The sequence below is a fragment of the Urocitellus parryii genome, chromosome 6 (assembly GCF_045843805.1).
Source record: "Urocitellus parryii isolate mUroPar1 chromosome 6, mUroPar1.hap1, whole genome shotgun sequence".
In the NCBI taxonomy this organism is placed as follows: Eukaryota; Metazoa; Chordata; class Mammalia; order Rodentia; family Sciuridae; genus Urocitellus; species Urocitellus parryii.
Genome location: NC_135536.1, coordinates 192,599,690 through 192,616,884, shown reverse-complemented (window position 1 = coordinate 192,616,884; position 17,195 = coordinate 192,599,690). Strand labels below are relative to the sequence as shown.

General features: G+C 45.2%; 1 protein-coding gene across 1 annotated transcript in view; it reads left to right on the top strand.

Annotated features, from left to right (window-relative positions):
* The window catches only part of Slc9a8 (solute carrier family 9 member A8), a 75,883-nt gene that overhangs the window by 20,696 nt on the left and 37,992 nt on the right, over positions 1-17,195 (top strand). Inside the window, exons 4-5 of the mRNA XM_026390943.2 lie at positions 9,281-9,339; positions 12,734-12,817. Of these exons, the coding sequence (XP_026246728.1) occupies positions 9,281-9,339; positions 12,734-12,817 (143 nt within the window). The remainder of the gene's footprint in view (positions 1-9,280; positions 9,340-12,733; positions 12,818-17,195) is intronic.

Genomic DNA, 17,195 nt, shown 5'->3' with positions numbered 1-17,195 from the left:
TTTTAATTTGAGTCAGAGTCTCACCAGGTTGCTGAGGCTGACCTTAAACTTGTGATCCTCCAGCCTGAGCCTCTAGAGTCACTGGGATTTCAGGTTTGCACTAGTGCACCCAGCCCACACCTCATTTTGTTAACTGGGCCCCTGGGGTTTTCAGTGACATAGGTGCCCCTTTTACCAGTGCAATCCTGGCTGCTTGTCCTGAGGAGCACAGTCACCGCGTGGGTTTACCATCTGCAGAGAGTCCCTTCTGGCATGTCAGTCTCTCTGAACCTTTCAGACTTCTTTCTGGCACCTATGCCTTCTTTCATCTGAACCATCACTTCCACATTCTGGGGCCTCCTGCGCCAGGGCCGCCTTCTGGAGCTCTTGCTGTAGTGCTGCATCATGTCGGGGTGCCAGATTAACAGGCTCTCCTGTACCCTGCTTTACAGTGCTCCCCCCATCTTTGATCTTCCTGGGCTGGTGCATGTTAATGGGGTCTCCTACCTAGGTCCTTTAGTATCTAATCCCCCCGCCGTGGCAGGCCCCGTACTGCAGAAGTTTGACTGGCTAGGCTGAGGGTCGAGTGAGGGCTTTTCCTTGTCTTTTTTTTTTTTTTTGGTACTGGGGAATGAACTCGGGGGCACTCAGCCACTGAGCCACATCCCCAGCCCTTTTTCATATTTTATTTAGAGACAGGGTCTTGCTGAGTTGCTTACCACCTTGCTTTTGCTGAGGCTGGCTTTGAACTCTTGATCCTCCTGCCTCAGCCTCCTGAGCTGCTGGGATTACAGGCGTGCGCCACTGTGCCTGGCTTTTCCTTGTCCTGTAAGGAACTGGCCTCATTTGGGGCGTCTGTGTAGTCTTGAGACAGCCTCCGGTGCCTTTATTCCCACAAGGAGACGGGGCTGAGTGGGCAGGCTGAGAGGGTCCATGGGAACCATGGGTCCTGGTTACAGGTGCTTGGTGTCTCTCCCCAAGCACCCCTGCCCCAAGGCCCAGAGCCCACCTTTCCCCCCTGGGGGGAGAAACGCAGACTCGCCTGGTTGAGTCAGCTTCCTTGGAAGCTGGGTGCTCTTCTGCTCAAGTCCTCCGCCCTGTCCGGCCTCTAAGCCCTCCAGGTGGGAGATGAGCCTCTCCAGTGCTACCAGGAAACCCTTGCTTCCTGGCCCGGTCATTTCCTCTTTTTAAAGCATAAGCAATTCAGCACCAACCACAAAATCCCCTGGAATCTCTCCCACGCCAGGAGACTGCAGGACCCGGTGTCTCCCTCCACAGTCCCTGACCCAGCCAACACAGATGTGAGTCTTAGCACCTGCACTGCCACCCACGTGAGGGGTGTCAGCCCACCTACCACCAGTGACAGGGTCCTTGTTGCACTAAGTTGCCGAGTGACACCCAACTCCAGGATCCACATCCTTCAAGTGGGCTTCCTGCGACCATTCCATCCGTGGTGCCAGCTCTCTTAGAAGCAAAGTCTGAGACGTGGCTGGGGACAGGTACTTTGTGAGAGGGCTTCCCTCAGGAATAGTTCTGTGAGGAGGGAGAGTCAAACAGACGTGGCTTCAGGTGACTAGCCTGAGTGGGGGTGGGCAGGAGCACAGCCACGGTTGTCCCTCTTTAAAGCAAGAGGTCCAGGCTTCTGTATCCCACCAGGTGGTCACTGGCTACTAACTAGGTGGGGCACGTGCACCTTGCACGTGGGGCCTGCCCACAGCTAGGGGCAGTGTTCTCCAAGGTACAGGTGGGAGCACTTAGCAGCCACCACTCCCCACAGCTGGGATGGGGGAGGGCCCCTATGTGCTGCTGTGGAGTGGTTGCCAAGGTACGCGTCAAGGTTAAAAGTCAGAGTGAGCCAGGCTGTGGTGCATGCTTGTAATCTCATCTACCTTCGAGGCTGAGACAGGAGGATCTCCAGGTTGAGGACAGTCTGGACAACTCAGCGAGAGCCTGTCTCAACAAAAGGGGGGTGGGACTGGGATGGAGCTCAGTGCCTAATACAGCCAAATAAATAAGTAGATAAGAATGTGAATATTAACTATTATTTGTCTTAAAAACTTGACATGTTCATGCATGTATACAGATGAGACTATAAATGTGCAGACACTAAGAAAAAATGTAGAATTATCAAGAAACCTTAACAGTGGAAAGAAGAAAAGGGAGTGGAGGAGGGAGGGAGACTCATGTCTTCACTGTGTACCTTTATATACTCCTTTGTACCTTTTTTGTTTTGTACCAAATAATCAAATAAAAATAATTAATATTAATATTATTGTTTTAATCAGCTTTTTTATTGCTGTGACTAAAAGATAGGACCAGAACAATTGTAGGGAAGGAAAAGCTTGCTTGGGGGCCCATGGTTTTAGAGGTCTCAGTCCATGGGCAGCTGGCTCTATTCCCCGGGGCTCAATGTGAGGCTGAACATCACAGTGGGAGAGTGTGGCAGAGGGAAGCAGCTCGCTGGGGTCAGAAAGCAGAGAGAGACTCCACTTGCCAAATACAAATATAGACCCCAAAGCCACCCGCTCCCCACAGGCCTCCCCTCCTCTAGCCACACCACACCTGCACCTGCCTCCCGTCACCACTCAGTTAATCCCATCAGGAGATTGATCCTTTGATTGGGTTAAGGCTGTCACGACCCAAACATTTCTCCTCTGAACCCTCTTGCCCTGTCTCACGTGAGTTTTTGGGAGACACCTCACCTCCAAGCTATAACAAATTATCATGATTTTTTTGTTATATGGTTTATTCCCTTGTAGTCTAGTTGTGAGAATGAGCTAAAAAATGGGCTTTACATATAAGCATGGCACCTGCACAGTGTGGATGTGGGTGTGCTTGTGTATTTTTAGCACAGAGCAAATAAATAGATGTGTGTATATTTTAAGAACTAGGACCATGCTGTGCATACTGTTGGGCAACCTGATTATTAATGCATTTTCAGTATTTTTTCTGTGGCCTTCATGACCAGGGATACTCATGTTTTACAGTGGTAATCGTAGCCCAGCAGTGCAATCTGGGGAAGAGAGTCGCTGTCGCAGTTCTTAGTGGCCATGCAGTTCATAGTGGCCATGTGGATGGGCGGCAGCCAGTCTGCCTGTCTTCGCATCTTGTGGAGGTAGAATATACTCAGAGCCAGCAGACTGGTGAGGCTTGCTGGCCGTGAGCCTTCAGATGAGCTACTTAAACTCTGAGCTTTGCTCCCTACAGCATCTCTTGAGGATTAAAACTAATTTAAAGTGACAGATCCTGGGAGAAGGAGCTCAACAAGTAACCATTAGCTGCTTCTGTGCTTTGATTGAGTCTATGCTGTCCTGATGAGATGTGGGCATGAAGAGCCAAAAAGAAAATGTGAGAACTTGGGTTTCTGTTTATTTTTAATCTCACTCTTTTATAATTTCTGGTTTTGTGTGCATATATTTTAAAATATATTAGAGAATCGGGCTCAGTGGCTATGTTGCTGTAGTCCCAGCAACTCAGGAGGTTGAGGTAGGAGCGTCACTGAGCCCAGAGTTGGAGACGGACCTGGACAACATAACAAGACCCCATCGCATAACAACCAACCTGTAATCCTTGCAACTTGGGAGGCTGAGGCAGGAGGATCACAAGTTCCAGGCCAGCCTCAGCAACTTAGTGAGACTGTGCCTCAAAATAAGATGTAAGGGGAAAAAAAAAAGTACTGGGAATGTAACTTGGAGGCACAATGCCCCTGGGATCAGTCCCCAGTACTACAGAAACAAATAGAAGCCAGGCATGATGGCGTGCACCTGTAGTTCCAGTGCTCAGGAAGTTCCCTTGAGTCCAGGAGTTTGAAGCCAGTGTGGGCAACACAGCGAGACCCCTCTCAAAAAACAACAGCAACAAACATTGGAAACAATTAGTACAGTAGCACTTGCATAAAGTAATAAAAATCTGTAGCCATGCACGCTTAAATTATACTTACTGATAGGAATATATAAAACTGTATCAGGGTATATTCTCTCTGTAGACTAGGTTGAGTTAACTTTGAACCTCAGCCTCAAGACGTAAAGTAGAAGTTTGCCGACTTAATACTGCACTGTAATTTAGTCCTGGGATCCATCTCAAAAGGATTTCTCTGATGATCAGCTTTTGTTATTCATAAAATATACTCACAAAATATATTCACATTATATTTTGTAAAGTTTCCCAGCCCCTCATAGGCAACAATATAGACACAGGCACAGGCAGTAGAGTGACTTCTCAGGTGGAACTGCTTTGTGTGCACCTAGGAAAGCATTAATTGTTATTAAAATTTGGCATGCACCTAGAAGGGGAAAAAAAAGTTGAAATTTCAGTAGAGCAGAAAAATACTAGCTTTAAAAATGAAATCTGGAACCATGTTCAGCTTCCATGGTCATCAGGAATCATTGCTGAATGCAATACAAATTAAAACATTGGAGTGTAATTCTTGCCCATCATGTTGGCAGAAGTGTCAGTGTCTGCTGGTTATTCATATCCACCCCGGTGAAGACGTGGAGTCTGTCATGCAGAGGTGTAAGTTGGCACAGCCACTTTGGAGGATAATTTGGCAACAGTTTCAGAGATAAAAGTGCTTGTGTTTTATAATCTAGCCCTTCTTAGTCTTGGGATCTGCCTTAGGGACACTCTTTCAGACAAAGTGGCCAGAACAGTTGTAGGGAAGGAAAAGCTTGTTCATTGCAGCACCCTCGTTGACAGCAGCAGTTGGAGACAAATGAAGTACTATTCACATGTTGTACGTAAACTTTGTCACTTCAAAATGTACAATCCAGTGCTTTTCAGTATATTCACAGGGTTTTGCAGCTGTCCCCTCTATTCTAGAACATTTTCATCACCCCAAAAAGAAACCCCATGCCCACATCCCCTTCTTACAGTCCCTAGAAACCACTAATCTGCCCTCTGGCTCCATGAGCTGACCTGTACTGGACTTTTCCCTTGTTTTATTTTTTTACCACCTTTGTTACTGGGGATTGAATCCAAGGCACTTTATCACTGAGCTACATCTAAGTTGCTGAGGGTCTCACTAAGTTACTGGGGCTGGCCTTGAACATGGGATCTTGCCTGAGCTTCCTGTGTTGCTGAGGTTATGGGCATGTGCCACCATGCCCTGCTTGGACATTTCATGTCAGTGCAATTATATAATCTGTGATTTTTTTTTTCTTCAATACTTGTCAACAAACTGTCAAGCTCAGGGCCTTGCTCATGCTAGGTAAGCACTCTACCTCTGAGACACAGCCCCCACACCTGCAGCAGCTTTATTGAGATACATTTATATAACACAATTTGCCTGGTTTAAACATACATTTCCGTAGTTTTTAGTATATTCATTGAGTTGTGCAACCATCCCCACAGTCAGTTTTAGAACATTTTTATCACCCCAAGAAGGAGCTCCATGTACCCTTTAGCTATCATCCCCAAAACCCTCCTCCCCAGGCCCAGGCAAGGATTTCTGTTGCCTGCTCTGGATATTTCTTGTAAATGGAACAGTAAAACGTGGGGCCTTTGGTTTCTGACTTCTTTCACTTACATCTTCAAGATCCCTCCCTACTGCAGCGCCTGTCAGTACGCCCTTCCCTTCTGCCACTGAGTGACATTCCCTTGTGTGGACACACCACTTTCTGTCTGACCTTTTATTAGTAGATGGATGTGGGGGTTTCCCACCTTCTGAATATTAAGATAATTCGGTCATGAACATCCATGTACGAGCTTTTTTTTTTTTAATATTTACTTTTTAACACAATACCTTTATTTCACTTATTTATTTTTATGTGGTGCTGAGGCTCAAACCCAAGGTCTCGCACGTGCGAGGCGAGCGCTCTACGGCAGAGCCCCAACCCCAGTCCTCCATGTACGAGGTTTTATATGAACATATGTTTTCATTTCTCTTAGGGAGAATGGCTGGGTCATTCGGTAGCTCTACTTAAGTTTTTGAGGAATTGCCAAACTCTCTTCCCTAGCAGTTTTCTGTTTCCATCAGTCATATGTGAGGGTTTCAGTGCCTCTAATCTTGCCAATGTTGTTATTTTTTACTGTTTCAGTATAGCCATCCTCGTGGGTGTGACTTATGATATTGAGCATCTTGACACATGTTTTTTGGCCATTTATGTGTGGCCAAATATGGAATATCTATTTATACTGTGGCATTTTTATGCTACTCCATAGAGCAGTTAAAAGGAATGAAGTGGCTCTATATGTGATGATCCAAGTAGCAACATGATGCAGTACCATACATTTTATATCAGTGTACTCAGGTGTGCTGTTTCTGTACATGAATGTATGGGTTCTGTGTGCTTAAATATAGACAATGTAAGTTCTTCTACCATCATTCTCTGCAATTTCTGGTCTCCTGGAGCTCTATAGCACTTCTGTCTGTCTGTTTCTCTTTTTTTTTTTTTGGCGGGGGGTGTGGTACTGGGGATTGAATTCAAGACTTGCATGGTAAGCAAGGGCTCTACCACTGAACTACATCCTCAGTCCTTTAAATACACACACACACACACACACACACACACACACGCATAGATGTATATAGGCATATGTCTGAGAGAGCACAGGGGGTGGTGGTACAGTCCCCAGGACTTACGAGATGGCTTTATCTTGCATTAGAAGATGAACTAAGCTGGGGTGGGATATGACAGAGGGGGCTGCTTATAACGATTTATGTGGTAGTCATAACGACGTGTTTTAAAACACCCGGAAATAAATGGTTTACTGCTTGAAAACGTAAGAAGAAAGAGCCTCTGGGCTGCTGCCTGGCCACTCTGGCGGGGAGTGCAGGCTGCTGTGTCACTGACTCCCTTTAGAGCTGTGTTCTGTGCTGAGGGTGGCCCCGGGCCTCACACGTGCCCTGTAAGCGCTCTGCCACTGGTCAATGTCCCCACCCCCTATCATTAGTCTTCTACTGCATAGCAACTCAAATAGTGTAGAAGTTTCTGAAATTACAATGAACGTACCCCCTGTCTTCACCCCCCGCACGTGCACATGAGGACACACACGCCGTTATGCCAGGGAGGGTCCTTTTCTTTGTCTTGTTCATTTGGTTTGGTTTGGTTTGGGCTTTGGTACTGGGGCTTGTTCCCAGGGTGCTTTAACACTGAGCTCCCCCCACAGCCTTTTCTGGTTTTGGTGCTGGAGATTGAACTCAGGGGCACTCCACCCCTGAGCCAGATCCCCAGCCCTTTTTTGTATTTTGTTTATTTTTTGTCTCACTGAGTTGCTTAGTGCCTCACAGTTGCTGAGACAATTCTGTTGTCTCAGCCTCCTAAGCCATTGGGATCACAGCCGTGCGCCACCGCGCCCAGCCCCACGATCTTTTCTATGTATTATTTTGAAACAGGTCTCACTAAGTTGCTGAGGCTGGCCTCAAACTTAGGATTCACCTGCCTCGATTTCCCAAATAACAGTGTGAGCACTGTGCCCAACTTTAGATTCTTTTTTTTTTCCTTTCTTTTTTTGGGTAGTGGAGAGTTAGCCCAGCAGTGCTCTGCCACTGAGTTTACATTCCCAGCTTTTTGTTTTTATTTTGAGACAGGGTCTGACCCTGTCTAGCCTCAAACTTGCCATCCTCCTGCCTCAGCCTCCTGAGAAGCTGGCATTATAGGCATGTGCCACTGTAGCCAATAAGGATCCTTTTCTTTTTTTTTTTTTTTTTTAAAGAGAGAGTGAGAGAGGAGAGAGAGAGAGAGAGAGAGAGAGAGAGAGAGAGAGAGAGAATTTTTAATATTTATTTTTTAGTTCTCGGCGGACACAACATCTTTGTTGGTATGTGGTGCTGAGTATCGAACCCGGGCCGCACGCATGCCAGGCGAGCGCGCTACCGCTGAGCCACATCTCCAGCCCCAGGATCCTTTTCTTGATAAACGTCTGTCTGTGTTCTGGTATTGTTCCCCCACCCAGTGAGGTGTCCCTGCTTAGCCTTCTGTTAGTGCTGGGGAAGCTCCTTCCTCTGTGTCTTCCTCAGAGTGCCGCCAGGGCCATGGTTTGCAGACCTTCCTGGTGTCACCCTCACCAGAGTGTGGGCGTGAGGCCTGGAGTTCTGCCTAAGTATCTTTTTCCCCCTGGGACTGGGGGTGGAACCCAGGCTTCTCGCATGCTAGGCAGGCACTCTGCCATGAGCTTGGACTCCTTTTGTTTTACACAAGGCTCCTGTGATGATTCAGATGGAGCAGTGGGGTTAAGAATTGTTTATCTAGTGAGTAATCCAGCAATAAAAACATGAACCCAAGGTGCACCTTTGAGGATTATTTTTGGTAGGTGCTTTAGGAGAGATTAACGCGCCTGTCAGTTTTATAGAAACACGCTGTACTTAGATGATCTCTTTTATTCCAGGAATTTCACAGAACTTTTTACTTTGGGTTATTTTCAGCATTTGAGTTCATCTCTAAATAGTCAACATAGAGCTGCCATCGGAGTCTGTGAGAAAGTGATCTTGGGTTTTTTTTGTTTTTGTTTTTGTTTTTTTAATGCTAGGACAAACTTGTCTTACAAGGTTTCGCCATTTTTACCTTGAAAATGGGCATATGGGCAGCTTCTCACTCTTTTTTTTAATATTTATTTTTTTTTAGTTTTAGATGGACACAGTATCTTTATTTTATTTTTATGTGGTGCTGAAGATCGAACCCAGGGCCTCATGTATGCTAGGTGAGCGCCCTACCACTGAGCCACAACCCAGCCCACATTCTCACTCTTGAGATGGCCTACATTCTCTCTTGAATGTGTCTCAGCTTCCCTGAGTAAATCTCTATGCTTCTAAAAACAAAAACAACAACAAAAAAGGAAAAATAGAGTGGGTGTATGTAGAAGAATGACAGGTATTGCATCTTCCATGCCAGGCAGAGTACCTTGTGCAAAAATTTCTTCCCCCAGATTCCTGTAGACTTCTTAGTTTATCTGCGATGCAAGTGAGGAACTCGAGTGACTCATATAATGATAGACTAATTTCCTCTCTTTTGTGTGCATGGGCGCTTGTGGGGGTTAAACCCAGGGGTGCTTTACCACTGAGTTATATATCCCCAGCCCTTTTTATTTTTTATTTTGAGGCACAATATCACCAAGTTGCCTGGACTGACCTTGAACTTGTGATCCTCCTATCTCAGCCTCCCGAGTCACTGGGATCACAGGTGTACAACACCATGGCCAGCCAAGTTTTTATTCTTATTTTTTCAGATATAAAACTTGCTGAGCTCCATGAAAACCATTTAGAGACACAATGAATAATATTCAGTTTCTCTAGAATTATAAGCCTGAGTAGTCTTTCTCCTGTCTAAATTTAAATTTATGTTAAACTTTACTTTCTCTCTTCTAGGTATCCTCATGGGAGCAGTTATAAAAATTATAGAGTTTAAAAAACTGGCAAATTGGAAGGTAAGTTTGCCTAACTGTTCTTTTTGTAATATGATCACAGTTTCTGGTTGTTTTTAGTATCATTAATGCTTATTCTAGTTTTCTTATGAACTGGATTGTCACTGAAGTTATTTATATTGTTCCATGAACTTTTTTTTTTTTTTTTTTTTGGCATGGGGACCAAATCCAGGGTCTTGTGCTGGATAGTGCTCTACCAGTGAGCTTCAGTCCCAGCTCCCTATTCATTTTTTTGTAAGATTCAGGTTGATTCCTTTACACCTGAATTTTTAGAAAATGCATAAATCTCGCACCGTCTGGCTGTCAGTTTGTTGTTACTTGCCTTTTGATAATCCTACACTAACTGACTTCATGGGGAAGACTACTCAGCATTAAGCCTGAACAGGGAGCGTTCTACTCGCACTCTGCCAGCTGAGGGTGATGAGGTGATGAAGGGTACTTGTCCAGCACTGTGGAGCTTAGAGCACTTGATACACTTCAGCTCCTGTGGTCCTTGAAACAGCCGCTTGACAAGCCAGTGACCAGTCATTATCATTGCCACCTCCTTACACATGAAGGAGGTTGGGTCATGGCCAGCGCTGGCAGGGCTAGAGAGGAAGTGGCTGAACTGAGTCTTGGTTCAGACCCTGAGCCCTGTATATTCAGTATTCTCTCCACTATTCCTGGTTCTTCAGTTCGCTGATGTACATCCCCTCGTGTTTACAGGTGGTTATTAGGGTATAGGCATCATTTGAAGTACAAGGACCAGCTGAAACTTGAATTTCAACTTAAACTTGAGCATCCTTATTGAGTAGAAAGTGTGTGGGAAGGTTCTAGGCTGGACAGGTGGGGCGGCGTCCTGGAGGAGCCGGCATCTGTGGAGAGCTGAGTTGGAAGCCGGACAGCCTTCTGGAAACCGGATGCACAGGGAGCATTGTGCGAGAAGAACGGTGAAGGAGCCTGATGGTTTCCTTCCACAGAGTCCTGTTTGTAAACTGTCCTGCTGAATCTGCTGCTTTCTGCCTGTATTATCACATGCTTAATATTTTCCTTTTTTTTAAATCCAGAGCCTCATGTATGCTGGGCAAATTCTCTATCACTGGGCTACACCCTTGGCCGATATTTTTGTTGATATCAGCTTACTTTTTAACTTATGTATATTTTTGGCAGTTTAAAAAAATGTTTCATGGTACAACATGCATAAAATTTATATTTTAGCCATTTTTTAGCAGATAATTCTGTGACATTAAATACATTCACAGTGTTGTATGCCCATCCCCCTATGTATTTTGACAACTTTTTCATCATTCCAAACAAAAACTGTCTTCTCGAAGCCACATCTCTGTCCCCCTCCCCGTAGCCTGTGTGCCCTGTATTCATGTGGTCATGCAACATCTGCCCTTCCGTATCTGGCTTATTTTCGTTAACATGGTGCGTCCAGGGTGCATTCATGTGCTTGCATCTCTCAGAAATTCATTCCTTTCTATGGCTGAATAACCCTCACTTCTGTTACCCCTTCCTCTGGGGGTGGAGTCCGGTTCTTTCCACCTTTTGGCTACTTTAATTCTGCTGCTCTGGTGAGCAGCTCTAAGTGTATCCAACTTATTTTATGGCAGTGCCGGGGATGGAACCCAGGGCCTCCTGCCTGCTAGGAGAGAGCCACCCGGAGCTCCTTATCACCCCCAGCTCCTTTCACAGTTATTTGGAAGGACACAAGCTAACATTAGGTGGGTTTTTGTTTTGGTTTGGTGCTAGGGATGCAACCCAGGGCCTCACTCAAGCGCAGCCTGTCCTCTGTGGCTGAACTGCACCCCAGCCCCTAGTGCTGTTTTGTAAATAAATGGGGTAAAAGTGAAGTAGGACAGGTGCCTGCTGACGCCTGGGCTCAGGCCTGCTCCCTCTGTCCAGGGGGCAGCCCAGTGGAGTGAGACTGTCGCCATGGCGATGCCAAACGTTGGGGCCAAACTTTTGAGGTTGGAAAAGAATGGCAAGGGGCTGACTTCTGTCCGTGGGGGAGTAGATTTGACACCATTGCTCGATGGCACCCGAAACCACCTCAGACCATTTCCAGGGAGAAATTGTGGAAGGAGCCTGGCCGTCTGAGGAGGGGTGTTCGTGTCCCCATTCCCCACCACAGGGGTGGCTTGAGCTACAGGTTTGTCCCTCACAGTCTGGGCCCCAGGCACCCCGTGGCTTGTGGCTGTGAGCTCTGTCTCTGCCTCTGTCTTCCTGTGGCCTTCTGTGCCTGTCCTTTCCTGGCTCCTGCAGTTTGGCTGCACTTGGGCCCTCCCTCAGGGCGGGAACCCTTCTCAGTTCTCCCCTTACCTCTGGCCTGTCCTTACACCAGCCTGTTTCCCACTGAGAGCAGCCTGGGGGCCGTGGGGGGCAGGCAGGGGAGCTGTGCGGGCTCCCTGAAGGCGCGCTCCTTTGTCCCGGGGTGTAGGTTTTGAACCTCCGAAGGAGCTGCCAGGGCCTGACTGCGCAGATCCTAGCGGCCACCACGAAGGCAGCGCTCAGCCCGTTTCTTTTGTGTGTGCCTGGAGGAGTCGCCACGCTGCAGAGGGGTTATTTTCAGACTCAGTAGGGCATTTCAGAGTCCTCATTTGCTTCTATTTTGAGCCTTTTTTGAATGCTATTTTAGTCTTTATGATAGCAGCTACATTTGTAAGAATACAGTTAGTCATTCTTTTGACTTAGGATTTTGACAAGAAATCAACTGTCAGGATCGTGACATGGAAACATTCAGAGGGAGGGAGGCTGGTTTTGCAGTATTGAGTAGCCTGGGGACTGCATGCAGCCATTTGGGGTTTATTGTTTTTCCCTAAATCCCAATAAAATTAGGCAGATTAATGCAGAGATGGAATTCTTACGACCTCATCTCCCAGCAGACACGGATCCTGGAGCCATAGCACTTCATATTCAAGACTGGAAGCCTGGCAAGGGGCTTGTGTCACAGCCACCTCCCAGGCACCCAGTGTGACACAGGAATAGAGCAGGTGCTTGTGGTGGGAGGAGGCCGAGCTGCCGCCATGTTGCAGTCTGGCCCTCCCGAGCAGGCTTCTCAGGCCCACCGCCGCCCTGTTCCCAAGGTCCCAGTTTGTGCACTCGATTTTGAAAGCTTTCTATCTGAATTTAAATTGTGTATATTAAAATTAATTTTCCTTCCTTCCAAGGAGTAAGCTTAGCACACCAGTAAGTGTTTGGTAGCAGCAGTTCATTGTGCTGTTTCTTTTGCTGGTCACCCTTTACAATTGCTTGTCCTACATTTGAGAATGCAGATGACTAATTTACTTTCGGTCTCTCCTTCAGCTTGGTTTTAGTATCAGGGAGACACTCGAACCTCAGACATCTCCCCTCTGCCAGACCCTGGGAGAAGAATGGATTTCTTGGTTATACAAATCTCTTTTTATATTTTTAGGAAGAAGAAATGTTTCGACCTAATATGTTTTTCCTCCTCCTGCTGCCGCCTATCATCTTTGAGTCTGGATACTCCTTGCACAAGGTGAGACCTGACCTGCGTTAGCTGCTGGTATCTGGACGCAACTTGTCTCTCTGGGACCAGTTCCTAAAAATCTTGGGGTTAACAGAAGAGTAAAAGATGTGATTTCACAGGACAGCTCTGCCACTTGCTGACTGTTACCTTAACAAAGCCATTCAACTTCCTGACTCTTGGTATTTTCAGCTATCAAGAGAAAATAGTGGGGCTGGGGTTGTGGCTCAGTGGTAAAGTGTTTTCCTAGCATGCATGAGGCACTGGGTTCGATTCTCAGCACCATATCCAAATATTTAAAAAACAAATAAAGATCCATTAACAACTAAAAAATATCTTAAAAAAAAAAAAGAAAATAGTAATTCCTACTATATAGGTATGGTGAGATTTAAATGGCTATATGTGTAATACGTATATCACAGTGTTGTCATATACCTAACCTTTATCAGGTGCTTATAATATACCAATGGCTATTTTACCTCTGTATTAGCACCCATCCAGGCTCCCTAGATCTGTAGTGCATTGTGATTTCTTTTGCCTGGGCTTGAATCCTAGCTCTGTCACTCAGTAACTGAGAGATCATAGGCGACTTACATGGCCTCTCTTTCAGATTCCTCTTCTCTCAAGTGGAAAGATGACTCTTGCTTTGTTCTAACAATTGTAACAAAATTTAAGGAAAATTATAGCTATAAAATTACCCCTTGTTCTTCTAAACATTCTTCAAAAACAACTGCTAGTTGGATAAATATTGAATCCCAACGCTCAGTGACAATTGTGGAGACTCAACCTTCTCTGATACTGATATTGGAAGAGATTGTTTTTTTTTTTTTTTTTTTTTTTAAAGAGAGAGTGAGAGAGGGGAGAGAGAGAGAGAGAGAGAGAATTTTTTTAATATTTATTTTTAGTTCTCGGCGGACACAACATCTTTGTTGGTATGTGGTGCTGAGGATCGAACCCGGGCCGCACGCATGCCAGGCGAGCGCGCTACCGCTGAGCCACATCCCCAGCCCCTGGAAGAGATTGTTTTATTGTGAGTAGCAAAAGAATAAAATCCGGCTCTGTTGTGCATGTTCAGCTGACATAACAATATCCTCAGGTGCGTCTTCAAAAGAGCTTGGGGGTTAATTTTAGCAGTGGTGGCTCCCTGACCCTGTAGTTGCCCCAGGGAAGCCAGAAAAGAGCAGACGTGATCTTAATTGGCTGCTCTGAAGTTTCAGGTAGAGTGGCCTGTTGAGCTAGTGTTTCCACGGGGGTACTTTGCCCAGGAAGATGGTCAGACAGGGCCTTGCTAAATTCGTGAGTCTGGCTTTGAACTTGTGATCCTCTTGCCTCAGCCTCCCAAGCCGCTGGGATTATAGGCGTGTTCCAAAGTGATTTTAAGAGGCACATGGACAGTTATTTTATATACTTGTATTTATATAAAAGTATACATCTTTATTTTGTTTATTTTATGTGGTGCTGAGGATCAAACCCAGTGCCTCCCATGTGCAAGGCAAGCGCTCTGCCACTGAGCCACAACCCCAGCCCGGACAGTTACTTTGGATTCCTCTTGTTAGACACAGACTAACACATGTTATGAGGCCAGACTGTGTCCTGGGATGAGGAACATGTGCCCAGGCCTGTGGCTTTTCACCTTGTGGGACCTTTTTCCTTTCTCAGGCCCATCTTTCCTGCCTCTCCTCTTAGTGCCCGTCTGTGGGCCTCCACCCCCAGTTGACAAGTCCCTTACCCCACTCCCTCCCTCTCCCTGGTCCCTCTCCTGACTGGCTGGAGGCCTGTCCTTCCCCTTGGCTTCCAGCTGCGCATCCTGCCCATTCTGTGTTTGGAGACCACCCCTGCCGGGGCTCTGCTTGTCCTGGCCTTGCTGCTGTCCGCCCTCTGATGCCTGGTGCAACACTTTCTTGTCCTCTTTTTAAAAATCTGTGTAGGGCTAGATTTTTCTTCCTTTGAGTTTTCCTTAAATATAAAGGTATTTAAGTTTTAAAATAAGTTGATTCAGCTTGAGGTATTTGTAATGCAGTAGGTATTTTGTGAATGTGATAACAAACTGAAGGCTGGACGGACCAGGGCTAGCTAGACCAACCTGGGGGAGAGGAGGGAGCCAGAGATGCAGCTCTGCTCTTGTGCTGCCCCCTACAGGTTTCTTGTTAGGAGATAGGAATTAAAACAACCCCCATCCCCAAACCCAAAACCCTCTTCCATTGTGTGTTTGAGATGTACATTCCATGAAAGGATGTGGGCGAATTACTGCCCCCACATTAAGTAGACTGCTGCTGCTTCTTGATATTGATAATGTTATTTCCTCATATTAATGATATTTATGTCATTACCAGGAATAATAATGACTTATTAAACTTAAAGATATTTTTTAAACTTTTTTTTTAGTTGTAGATGGACACAATATCTTTTTTTTTTTTTAATATTTATTTTTTAGTTCTCGGCGGACACAACATCTTTGTTGGTATGTGGTGCTGAGGATCGAACCCCGGCCACACGCATGCCAGGTGAGCGCGCTGCCGCTTGAGCCGCATCCCCAGCCCTGGACACAATATCTTTATTTAGTTTTTTATGTGTTGCTGAGGATCGAACCCAGTGCCTCACATGGCAAGGCGGGCACTCTACCACTGAGCCCCAGCCCCTTAAGAGTTAGATTTATGGGGCTGGGGATGTGGCTCAAGCGGTAGCACGCTCGCCTGGCATGCGTGCGGCCCAGGTTTGATCCTCAGCACCACATACAAACGGGGATGTTGTGTCTGCCGAGAACTAAAGAATAAATGTTGGGAAGTTCTCTCTCCCCCCCCCTCTCTAAAAAAAAAAAAAAAAGAGTTAGATTTATTAAGAGAGTTTCGAGTGATAAAAAAATATATATATATCATATCACATATCGTATATATAAAATCTTGAATTTTCCACCTAATATATCCTAAGACATTCCGTTCAGAAATTTTTAAAATCGCATTCATCCAAAGAAAAAATTAAAAGGTAGTGTAAAAAATACTCCCAAGTCTTCAGACATTATTATTATTTAAAAAAAAAAGAGAGAGAGAGAATTTTAATATTTATTTATTTATTTTTTTAAGTTTTTGGCGGACACAACATCTTTGTTGGTATGTGGTGCTGAGGATCGAACCCGTGCCACACGCATGCCAGCCGAGCACGCTACCACTTGAGCCACATCCCCAGCCCCTCAGATATTGTTAACATTAGATAATCATTTTTTAAAAAAACAAGCAAAAAGAAATCAAATTCAACATCTCTTCACTCCTTCATTTTGTAAACAAATCTTAAAAAGTCAACTTCCTATCTTCTCAGGGGGAAAGTGGAAGTGGACAAGCAGATTATGAAAATATTTCAAAATACTGCTGAAGAGGGTTGGGGCTATAGCTCAGTGCCTGCTTGCCTAGCATCTTAGGCACTGGGTTCAATCCTCAGTACCACATATAAATAAATAAATGAATGTCCATCAACAATTAAAAAATACTTTTAAAAAAATAATGCTGAGGAGGGGCTGAGGTTATGGTTCAGTGGTAGAACACTTGCCTAGCACGTGCAGGGCCCTGGGTTCCATCCTTGGTACCACAGAAAAGTAAATAAAAACAAAGTAAAGGTATTTGTCCATCTACAACAAAATATATATATTAAATGCTGAAGAAATTGGTCTCGTTTTGAATTTAAAACATGACATTTTGAATATTAGAGTATGTACAATTTTTATTTTCTAGTTTTTTTGAGGGAGAGGAGACAGGCTTGTTTAAAATTTGAGGAAAATAATAGTTTTTTAGAAAAACATTCCTGTTTTTTATTTACTTGATTTTATAGTATGTCTGTTTTCTGTGGCTGGTCCCAGTGTTCACACTGACTTGAGGGAGATGGTTTGGAGGATCAAATCAACGCCAGCCTCCGCCACTTTGCAAGGCCATAGGCAACTTAGTGAGACCTTTCTCGAAATAAAGAATAAAAAATGCTAGGATGTGACTCCGTGGTTAAGTATTCCTGGGTTTAATCCCTGATACCAAGAGGAAAAAAAAAGAAGGAAGGAAGGAAGGGAGGGAGGGAGGGAGGGAGGGAGGGATGGATGGATGGATGGGACAGTCTGATGTGAGCAGGAAATATCAATTCAGAGACTTGTCCACTTCCACTTTCCCCCTGAGAAGATAGGAAGTTGACTTTGAATGTTTTATTTTAATATTGCTGCATTTGCTAATTTAAATTTGACTTAGAATACACATTTCAGGAAGACTGTCAGCAGCAGTGTGTGAAGTAAGCAGCTACTGGTTTTGTTTTTTTTTTTTGTTTGTTTTTTTTTGGTAGATAGGCACAATACCTTTGTTTTGTTTTATTTGTTTATTTTTATGCAGTGCTGAGAACTGAACCCAATGCCTCATGTGTT